General features: G+C 54.9%; 1 protein-coding gene across 1 annotated transcript; it reads left to right on the forward strand.

The window, feature by feature from the left end:
- Positions 1–459: 459 nt before the first annotated feature.
- On the forward strand, positions 460–9,422 carry LOC117580817. Its single transcript, XM_034267536.1, has 3 exons — positions 460–1,062; positions 2,844–3,795; positions 3,933–9,422. The coding sequence occupies exons 2-3, from the start codon at positions 2,926–2,928 to the stop codon at positions 9,078–9,080; spliced, it is 6,018 nt and encodes a 2,005-aa protein (XP_034123427.1). The 5' UTR covers positions 460–1,062; positions 2,844–2,925; the 3' UTR covers positions 9,081–9,422.
- The last annotated feature ends 2,143 nt before the right edge of the window (positions 9,423–11,565 follow it).

An 11,565-nucleotide genomic window follows, 5' to 3' on the forward strand; every position in this document is an offset into this window, starting at 1 on the left:
ATCCGACAAAGAATTGATTCTGCTGTTCTGCCGCTGAGCTGCGTGGCTTGCTCTGCTCTCTAAATCTTGAACGTCGAAGGAAGCAGCAGCAGCAGCAGCAGCAGCAGCAGCGGTAGCTGCAGCGCAGTCTCTGCACTTTTATCTAACCAATACCAAGGCGCAAAAGAGCCACCACCACCAACGACACGAGCAACAGCAGCAGCCACACGCACAAACAGCAGAAAGAGAGGAAAAAGACGAAGTGCCAAAGGCAGCCATTGTGTCCGCTCTCGCTCAGATAACAAACTGCCGAACGAACGAGCGCGACGGACGGCACGGCAGGCTGGCTCTCTTTTCAGGTGGTGCTGCTGCTTCTGCTGCTGTTGCTGCTGCTGCTGCTGCTGCTGCTGCTCTGCTTTGACGCTGCTCTGCCCTGCTCTGCTCTCACGCTGCTCGTACGCTTTTATAAATACAACTCCGTAGATATAACATCTATTCAGTCGAGCTTCATCTGCCTCTGCCGAACGGTTTGCGCTGCGGCTGCGCTCAGAACTCGTGTGCGCGTCAACGCGAAAGCATCTGCAGAGCGCCTCTAAAAAATTGTACCAAAGTACCAGAGATACAGGAGCAGCTAAACGATACATCAAAACACACAACGCAAAGTGCCAGAAGGAAACTGCAACCAAAAATAAACAACAACAACAAGCAAACACTTCTTGGTGCATCAAATATAGTTTTTTTTTGCGTTCATCGAAAATCCAAATATTGGATATCATCTCCAAATATCCATCGAAAAATCAGTGATTTTTTTTCAACCAAAGAACTGTGATTAGATCCATCAACGGATCGAAAGCACACGAAAGTGACACCTAAAAAAAGAAACAAAACAGAAAAGTGCATACAAAACCGAAACCGAAACCGAAACCGAAACCAAAACTAAATCGAAATCGGAATCTAGAGATTAGTGTTAAAAATAAAAAAGAAAAGATCTAAAAGAGTGGCGTGTACCCCCGTTCCCGCTGCCGTTCCAGTCTAGGCCCAGAGCGGGAAATGCCGCCGCAACTACAAGAATAATCAGCAAAGGTAAAACTTTTTTTTTTTGTCTGTGAAATGTGAAATATATTTTTGTTGGTTTTTTTTTTTGTTGTGTGTGAGAGTGGAAATGAATGTTTGGCGGTGGCCAGCCCCCTGACCAATGTGGATTATCGACAGGATGAACTTTTTCCCCTTTTGGTGGGACGTCGGAGAGCTCTCACATGTGAGAGAGCTTCCGTGGGGAGCTTCTGATTTCCTCTTCTCAATTTGCAAATTGCTAATTGAATTGACACTCATTCTATTTTATTCCATTGGATTGACAATGAGTACAAGACTCCAATTCCAAGAAGCTTCAACTTTTCCTCTTCGATTTGTTTTCACTTAAGAACTGCAAGAAATCGTTGGAAAACTCTGCCCCTAGTTTTAAAATGAAAAACACAAAATATCGGTGTGAAAATACCGATAGATGGGGGCTATTATTACAGCCAAATATTCTGCTCAAAAAGTTATACAAGCCATACAATGAGTAAAATGATCTCTCAGCCAAAGTATGTTTAAAATGTTCAACAAACCCAAAAAAGTTGAATTTATTTTGAGCTAGAATCCCTTTGTATACCGGTCGAAAGTTCCCCTACAACCAGAGGTCGAATGTTCCCTAATTTTTGGCATGCCAACTCCCATTTCGGGTCAGTTTATTTGGGTCAAGAGCTGTGCCTTCATCCTCTCTGATCTCGCACAGAGAACCCTTTGAACTTTGACTCCTCTCAGGCAGTGAGGGATGAACCCTCGGAGGCATGAGGCTAATGTAGATTGACGATCTGTGTAATCTGCGAGGAGGTGTCACACGCTGCACCTCAGCGGCACTTTGGGTTGGGTTCGTTGGTTGCAATCATGCTAATGATTGGCGCGATACTTTCAAGCTGAAAGAGCTTTTCCCCGGGTGGTGAAGGAAATATTTCATTGATAAATGTTCAATTTGTAGGGACAGAGGACAGAGCGAAAGAGAGGGCTTTATCTTTATCTGAATGACTTTTCATGTGTGGGGGGATGGATGACTCACGGGCGAAACTGAAATCAGCCAACCAAAATGTGAGGCCGAAATCCAATGGACAATGGACACAATTTGGCTCGCTCGCCCGCTCTCTCGTTATCGCTTGAATTTCGGTCGAGTAAGGATTTCCACAAAGCAATGCCCTCCGATGTGTGTGCGGCAGCATTAGCACTGATAGCACAGGGGGGTTGGGGGGTGCGAAATGCTCATGAGCATGCACCCACATTTTGCATTTGTCTATGCTAAAATGCAGTACAGCAGCGGCAAAAGCTGGATAAGCCAATCGATTCCACCTTGAAAGCTTTTTCCAGATGTCTCTCGTCTCTCTCTCTCTCTCTGTCTCTCTCTGCTGCTGCATTTACCGTTGCACCATTCCTTTGCACAAACGAACTGGCAGTCGATTTCGAGTACATTTTACACAAGTGGCTGGGCTTGGATCAGCTGTGGGTGGTGGGTACGGCTCCGCACTCCGAATGGCGTGGAGTCTGTTTTGCTTCAGGTGCGTTTAGACACTGAGTCTCAATCGCGTAGAGCTTTCATGTACATACATACATACATGTGTGTGTGTGTGTGGAATCACGCTTTGTTCACCGTTGAATCATTTGGCAGGAATCGTGGATCATAGCTGAGGGCATTGTAAACGCAGCTTTAGGAAAGTTCTGGGAATGTAGACAGATTTTGGGCTGGCAGTGCCATTGCCTTACCTTGCTGCCCTGGCAGCCCTGTCCTTTCTGACATTTGTCTAACCTTTCTCTACGTTTTTCCCTTCACTTTTCAGCACCACTGAAAGTCGAGACACAAATCGACTCGAACCCCACTTCGATCTCAGCGCAGTAATCAGCCGAGTAAAAGTCGGCAAAATGTTGGCAGCAGCCCAGCAACAGCAACCGCAGCAGCCAACCCAGCAGCCACACAGCACGGCCACGGTCAGCGCCAGCGCCAGCGCCAGTGCCACTCAGTCAGCAATGGAGCGTCAGCGCCGCGAGTCCACCACATCGGAGTCCTCGCTGGAGCATCTCGACCTCGGTCGCACACCAAAGAAGCTGAGCAGCAGCAGCGGCCCACAGCCCACATCGACGCCACACGACACGGCCCCGGCATCGTCGCGCAAGCGCAAGCTGCGACAGCACCAACAACAGCATCAGCAGCAGCAGCAGCAGGATCTGCTTAGTGACGACGAGGAGGAGGAGGAGGGGCCACGCGCACTGGAGGAGACGGTGGCTGTGCAGCGGCCGCGCCACAAGCAGCGACGCAATGCTGCCTCCAGCGCGGCGGCCAGCGCCAGCATCGTGATGGACTACAGTGCCGGCGACGCCAGTTCGCTGCGCAAGAAGTTCCGACTGAACCGCAGCGCCGCTGCCGCTAACGGCGACCTCTCGGAGTCCGGATTCGTGGACGCCAGCAGCTACAGCAGCAGTCATGCAGCCGCGGCCGCCGTCTCTGCTGCAGCGCAGCAGGCGTCGAATGCCTCCAGCAGCAGCAGCAGCAATAGCAGCGGTAGTGGCAGCGGCAGCGGTAGCGGCAGCGGCAGCTCGGGCGCCTCTTCGCCGGAGGGCCTGTGCCTGTCCAGCGGCGAGTCCGGCATCGGGGCCGGCGACGAGCACATGAAGTACCTCTGCCCCATCTGCGAGGTGGTCTCGGCCACGCCCCACGAGTTCACCAACCACATCAGGTGCCACAACTACGCCAACGGCGACACCGAGAACTACACGTGTCGCATCTGCTCGAAGGTAAGTCCAGCACAAAGCGATTCCTTTATTCTTGTTCGCTCTCTCTTTCTCTCTCTCTCTGTTTATCTGTTTCTCTGTTTCTCTTTTGGCGCCGTTCTTAACCTCACTTTTGCCAACCACTTGGTGTCCCGTTGCAGGTGCTCTCTTCGGCCTCGTCGCTGGACAGACACGTGCTGGTGCACACTGGCGAGCGTCCGTTCAACTGCCGCTACTGCCACCTGACCTTCACCACCAACGGCAACATGCACCGCCACATGCGCACCCACAAGCAGCACCAGTCGACGTCGCAGCAGAGCGCCTCTCTGTCGCAGTCGCAGTCACAGTCACAGTCGCAGCAGCAGCGACGCCTCTCCCAGCAGCAGCAGCAACAGCAGCAGCAGCAGCAGCAGCAGCAGCAGCTGTCACTGGGTGGGCATACGGGACGTGCGGAGAGCTATGAGAGTGATGCCAGCTGCTCCACGGATGTGTCCAGTGCACACAGCCATGCCCACAGCCATGGGAGCAGCAACGCCCACACCCACGCCCACACCAACAACAACAACACCAACAGCAACAACAACAACAACAATAATCCTCACAAGGCGAACAACAACCACAAGGAGCTGCAGCAGATCAAGCAGCGTCGCCCCAAGACCACCATCAACAACAACAACATCATCGACGATGGCTGCCAGGCAGGAGCGGAGCAGGAGGAGCAGGTGAAGGAGCTGCAACTGCAGCTGGAGCTGGAGCTGGAGGAGCCCAAGATGAAGGAGGAGCATCTAGATCCAGACACCGATGAGGATATGGCCATGCCGCTATCCATTACGAGCACCCCGGATGTGGCCACCCTGCTGGCCGGAGTCAATGCATCCTCGCGGGCTGCCTCGCGCTCCCGCTCCAGCTCCAGCTCCCCCGCCCCGGCCATGCCCCTGCTGAGCTGCCCCGCGTGCGGCGCCTCCGACTTTGAAACGCTGCCGGGGCTGTGCGCCCACCTGGATGCCCGCCACTCGGACATACCCGCCAAGTGCCGCGAGTGCGAGGTGATCTTCGCCAGCCACCGCCAGCTGCAGGCGCACTGCTGCCGCGGCCTGGCGGGCGTGGATCTGCCGCCCCTGCTGGGCGCCAGCAGCTCCCCGCTGCACCATGGCGAAGGGGAGAATGAGGAGGAGGACGAGGACGAGGCCAGGACCGAGCGCGAGGCGGAGCAGGAGTTTTTCCAGCAGCTGTACCTCAAGGGCAAGGCAGCCGCCGCCGCCGCCGCTGCCGCTGCCGCAGCCGCAGCTGCCGCCGGGGCATCCACCTCAGCGCCGCCGTCGCCCATCAAGCACGAGCCGGCGGACAGCAAGGATCTGGCCGACATCCAGAGCATCCTGAACATGACCAGCTCCAGCTGCACCTCCAGCTTCCTGCGCAACTTCGAGCAGTCGGTGAACACGCCCTGCTCCAGCCAGTACAGCCTCGACGGGCGCGACCAGGAGGAGGAGGCCCAGGACGTCTTCACCTCCGAGTTCCGGCGCATGAAGCTGCGCGGCGAGTTCCCCTGCAAGCTCTGCGCCGCCGTTTTCCCCAACCTGCGCGCCCTCAAGGGCCACAACCGGGTGCATCTCGGCTCCGTCGGCCCCTCCGGCCCCTTCCGCTGCAACATGTGCCCCTACGCCGTCTGCGACAAGGCCGCCCTCGTGCGCCACATGCGCACCCACAACGGGGATCGGCCCTACGAGTGCGCCGTCTGCAACTACGCCTTCACCACGAAGGCCAACTGCGAGCGGCATCTGCGCAACCGGCACGGCAAGACCAGCCGCGAGGACGTGAAGCGGGCCATCGTCTACCATCCGGCAGAGGACGCCAGCTGCGAGGACGGCAAGTCGCGGCTAGGCCTCGGCGACGATCTGGCCGATCTGAGCTTCCGCTCCGTCTCCCCACCACCGCCGCCGCCGCCCCCGCCCACTGTGCCGATCGCCGAGGGCGGCTCCCAGCTGAAGCACATGCTCCTGGGAGAGCCCACAGCTGTCGCCGCAGGGAGCGCTGCTGTCGCCGGGCCACCATCCAAGATCCAGGTGAAGAGCCTCGACCAGCTGGTGGACAAGAAGCAGCCTCCATCCGCAGGCGGCAGCGGCACAGCCCTGGACTTTAGCATGGATGTGCTGGATCTCAGCAAGAAGCCAACAGCGGGCGGAGCCTCCGGTTCCGCTTCCGCTTCTGGCACAGCCACAGCGACACCCTCAACAGTGCCGGAACTGTCCGCCGTCCTGGAGCAGCAGCAGCAGCAGCAGCAGCAACTTCTGCTCGCCCAGCAGCAGTTCTTCGGAGGAGCAGCAGCAGCAGCAGGAGGAGGAGCTGCAGCTGGAGCAGGTGGAGCAGGCGATGCCGCCTCCCAGTACATGCAGCAGCTGTTCCGCAACCTCATGTTCCAGTCACAGACGCCGGGCTTCCCGTTCTTTGGGTTCATGGCCCCGCCGCCGCCTCAGGGCAATGCCGAGAAGCAGCCGCCGCAGCTGAGTCCTCCGTCGCGCATGGGCAGCATGCCGCTGCCGCTGCCGCTGCCGATGCCGATGCCGGTGGGCGTGCCCGTGCCGCCCGGCGGCCCCGTCAAGATGGTCATCAAGAACGGAGTGCTGATGCCCAAGCAGAAGCAGCGCCGCTACCGCACCGAGCGGCCCTTCGCCTGCGAGCACTGCTCCGCGCGCTTCACCCTGCGCTCGAACATGGAGCGGCACGTGAAGCAGCAGCATCCCCAGTTCTATGCCCAGCGACAGCGCAGCGGACACCACGTGATGCGCGGACGCGGTGCGTCCAATGCCGCGGCAGCTGTGGCCGCAGCCGCTGCCGCAGCGGCAGCCATGAGCCAGGGCGGCTCGGGGGCGGGCCATGTCCACGGCCATGCCCCCATCTCGGAGCAGGTGAAGTACGCCATCCTGGCGCAGCAGCTGAAGGCGCACAAGAACACGGATCTGCTGCAGCAGGCGCTGGCCCATGGCTCCAGCAGCGTGGCCGGTGCCAATCCCCTCCTGCAGCACTTTGGCTACGCCCCACCACCCTCGCACTTGCACCCACACTCCCACTCCCACTCCAACTCCCACTCCCACTCCCACTCGCACTCCCATTCACACTCGCAGTCGCAGTCCCACGGCCACGCCCAGTCGTCCGGCTCGTCGCATCTGGTGAATGGCATCCACAATGGGATTGGCCCAGCGGCGGCGAGCGCCATCGATGATGATGAGCCGAAGCTGATCATTGACGAGGATGAGGATGTCGAGGGGGATGTGGAGGAGTTCGACGACGACGACGACGAAGAGGAGGAGGAGGAGGAGGATGAGCACGAGGACGAGGAGCCGGAGGAGCCAGAGCCAATGGATGAGTCGGAGCAGGCGCAGGACGAGCCGAAAGAGGAGGAGCAGGAGCCGCCCAAGAAGCCCCTGGAGCAGTCGGCATCGGCATCGGCAGCCCCTGAGGCGGCCAAGAAGATGGCCGACACCATCCTCGAGCAGGCCATCAAGGCGGGCAAGGCGGGCAAGTCGGCGACGCCCACTGCCAGGCCCTCGCCCTCGCCCTTGCCCTCACCCTCAGCCTCACCCGCGGCATCGCCGATCGAGATCAATGCAATGCCAGAGCCGAGTCCACCGAATCCCACAATGAAGTCCATGATCGCCCAGGCCGAGGCGGTGGCCAAGTCGCTGAAGGAGGTGGCCAGCTCGCCGTTCAAGGACGAGTCACAGGACCTGGTGCCGGTGGCCAAGCTGGTGGACAACGCCACCAGCAGCCAGATGAGCTTCAACAGCTACTTCCGGCCCAGCGACGTGGCCAACCACATGGAGCAGAGCGACGAGGAGGGCCTCGTGGCCTCCGGCAGCGCCAGCGAGAGCAACAACTCCGGCACGGAGGACGTCACCAGCAGCAGCTCCGGCAGCGAGCCGAAGAAGAAGTCCGCCTACAGCCTGGCGCCCAACCGCGTCTCCTGCCCCTACTGCCAGCGCATGTTCCCCTGGAGCAGCTCGCTGCGACGCCACATCCTCACCCACACCGGCCAGAAGCCCTTCAAGTGCTCCCACTGCCCCCTGCTCTTCACCACCAAGAGCAACTGCGACCGCCACCTGCTGCGCAAGCACGGCAACGTCGAGTCCGCCATGTCCGTCTACGTGCCCACCGAGGACGTCAGCGAGCCGATTCCCGTGCCCAAGTCCGTCGAGGAGATCGAGCTGGAGGAGCAGCGTCGCCGCCAGGAGGCAGAGCGCGAACGGGAGCGCGAGCGCGAGCGGGAGCTCGAGCTGGAGCGGGAGCGGGAGCGCGAGAAGCAGCTGGAGCTGGAGCAGGAGCTGGAGCGGGAGCGCGAAAAGGAGCGCCTGCTGCTCATCCAGAAGCTGGCGGCACAAATGAATGCCGCTGCAGCTGCCGCAGCTGCAGCCTCGGCCACTGCCACGGGCGATGCTGGCGCTGGCGGAGATCTGCCGTACAAGTGCCATCTGTGCGAGGGATCGTTCGCCGAGCGGCTGCACTGCCTCGAGCACATCAAGCAGTCGCACGCCCACGACTTTGCCCTGCTCCTGGCCAAGGGAGCCATCGAGCCGGAGGCAGGCACTGCCCGTCCGAGTGAGTCCAACCAGCAGCAGCAGCAGCAGCAGCAGAGCACTCCGGGTGCCGGCTCCGACGATGAGGCGAGTGGCGGAGGGGCGCGCGGTGGCTCTGGCAAGTATCCGGACTACAGCAACCGCAAGGTGATCTGCGCCTTCTGCCTGCGCCGCTTCTGGTCCACCGAGGACCTGCGCCGCCACATGCGCACCCACTCCGGCGAGCGGCCGTTCCAGTGCGAGATTTGCCTGCGGAAGTTCACCCTGAAGCACAGCATGCTGCGCCACATGAAGAAGCACAGCGGACGCGCCCACAACGGGGACAATCCGGGGTCCGACTGCTCCGACGATGAGCAGGTCGCCACTCCGCCACCCACCCCGGGACCCGCTCCGGCCTCAGCCACCCCCAACAACAACAATAGCTGCCAGAACAACAACAACAACAACAGCAACAACAGCAACAGCAACAGCAACAGCACGAACGGCAAGCTGGGTCTGCGCCTGCCGAAGCTGCACGAGCTGCTGGACAAGTCGAGCGAGTGGCGAGTGGCCAGCCGGCTGGGGGAGCACAAGGAGAACATCGGCGAGGCAGCGACGCCGCTGCCGTCAGTGGCCGCCTCGGTGGCCAGCTCCGATCTGATCGGCAACCTGCTGGGCATCAGCGACCAGGGCATCCTGAACAAGCTGCTCTCCTCCGCCGACGAGGCGGCCAAGCTCCTGGGAGTGGAGAACAAGTAGATTGGAGGAGTGTGGAGTGTGAAGGGTGGCGACCCACCACCAAGCAGTAAGCAATAAACTTAGCGTACAGTGAAGCACCAGAAGAGGAAACCCAGAAGCAGCAGCAAACCATTTACCGCCTTACGTATACCAAAGCTTAAATAGTTTCAAATAATTATACAATATAATGCATAAAATAATAATAGTAGCCACTGTAATCGATATACTCTTAAAGAATGTTCGTGTGCTCCTCTTTTTTTTTTGTAGTCATTTAATTGAAAATGTTTTTTTTTTTTGTGGCATTCCATTGTTTGATTAAGCGGTCCAACCGAGGGATGTGGGCAGACGAGTTGCAAACATAAATCAAAACAAACGAAAACTCAAGCAAAAAGCTCGAGTGTAGGACCAAGAGGTTTACTTTAATATATACTTTTTTTTGTATTCTGATAAGAGCTTAGGGGATAAGTAACGATTGATTGATTGATTGATTGATTGATCGATTGATTAGCTGCAATGAAACAACGAAACATTTTTACATGACATGATGAAACAAACGAAAAGACTTGATGGCAAAAAAAGACAAAACCAGAGGCGATACTACTACAAATACAACCACACACACACACACACACACAACATATTAGATCTTATACTTAAATAATACTTCACACAAAAGAGAATTGTAAATTGAATTTTGTAGCGGGAGGGGAGGGGCCTTGAGAACCGCAGCGTGGCTTAAAACTGTAGACTAAGGGATGACCAAGGATGTTCGTCCAAATGTTAGTCAATTAGTTAAGGCAAAGCAGCATGTACGTGCATGTTTTTTTTGTGTCTTAGTAGTAGTGATTAGCAGTTAGAAGTTGGTAGCTGTAGTTTATTTAATGAAACTCATTCACACACACAACCCCAACCCCAACCCGGCACACATGCACACACACACATATGCGCACATTTACTGTATAATTACATTAGGCGACTTCTTACAGCAATAACCAAAGCATTTCACCTACACACTTATGTATGTATGTATGTATGTATGTACGAGTATGCTGTATGTATGTATGTATGTATGTATGTACATATGTAGCGTATGTTTTTATTTCTTCTTTGTATGTCTGTTTGTTTAAGCGAAAACACACACAACGACAACAACAAATACCAAGATTTAAGCATCAAATATATACATAAATAAATAAATAAATCAAATAAAATATACAACAACGAAAATTAAATCAATTATTTCTAGTGCGCAGGCAGCAGCAGCAAAACCCAAAGCATACAAACATTTATTGTGCATGAAATAAATTATTACTAATACCACTTGGCCTTTTATTCACACACATATGCACGTGGTGTACATGCACGTGAGTGTACTTCAACGGTAAAACTCTAAAACTGTAAAAGACATGTTGCACAGCGATGGATTTGCCCTTTCGCTAAACTAAATTGGGGGCTAAACTAAATTCCGACCCTTCAATGAGTACTCCCATACAGGTTCCCATCATATGTTAGCAAAAGTTAAATTTAAATTTACCCGCCAACCGTGCGCTGTTACGTGCAGTGACTGGACTATCGGATCTATCGTGCTGTTACGCGCATCTGTCACTAACTATCGAAGCACAAAAGGCAGGGCATTTTGCAGGATGACTCAAGGAATTTTTCTACTTCAGTCTCTGTTATCTAATTATTTATATCGTTTGGCTGAAACACAGAGTGCAGATGTTGTGAAAATGCTTCCGCTTGTTCCTTATTAGACCTACACCAGTTCCGTTGCTTTTGCTCGCCCTCCACAGGTTGTATTCATTGTTGCTGGAATTAGGGTCTAAGTTTCTCAGCTACGCAGCTAGCTCTCAGAGATTCATTGCGTAAGTTCGACAGCAGTTCTCTAAGCTCAGATGCAGCCTTGTACAATCATCTGTCAGCAGGGTAGTGAGTTTCGTGCCAGCGTTTTCGCAGATTCCTTTTACTTTGTATTCATTAGTAGTCGGTGGCATCTTAAAAGTGCGTCAGAGCTCCAGTTTGATTGAAAATTGTTTCATTTTAGCTCAAACCAACGTTTCAACTGAGTTTATTGTTCTAACGAGCTGTTTTGTATTCCAAATTAGTTTATTTTCGATAGAGTGTCTCAAACCGCTTTGTTTCTAATGGGGATTCCACTACAGCAATTTGCCAGAAAAGTTAACAAAAGCTATTTTACGATCCGAAATCTGATCTGGTAAAAGATCCTGAAAATCAAGGGAAAAAACCCTTGCCCGGGCCGCCCACCATTACTGTAACTAATTGCCTAGTAATTAAATAAAACCATTTTTTGAAGAGAGAAAAGTTCCGATTTCGAAGTGGCCAGCCGTCGTTCCTGATTTTAACCCATTGAACACCTTTGGTGAATCCTTTCCATCAAAGTGCACATGCACGGAAGACACTCCACCACATTAAAAGAGTTAAAAGAGGATATTGTGAAGGAATGGTCGACTTCGGATACATGCTTACTTCTAGGAATGATGTATTG

The sequence above is a fragment of the Drosophila guanche genome, unplaced genomic scaffold, assembly GCF_900245975.1.
Source record: "Drosophila guanche unplaced genomic scaffold, DGUA_6, whole genome shotgun sequence".
Lineage (NCBI taxonomy): Eukaryota > Metazoa > Arthropoda > Insecta > Diptera > Drosophilidae > Drosophila > Drosophila guanche.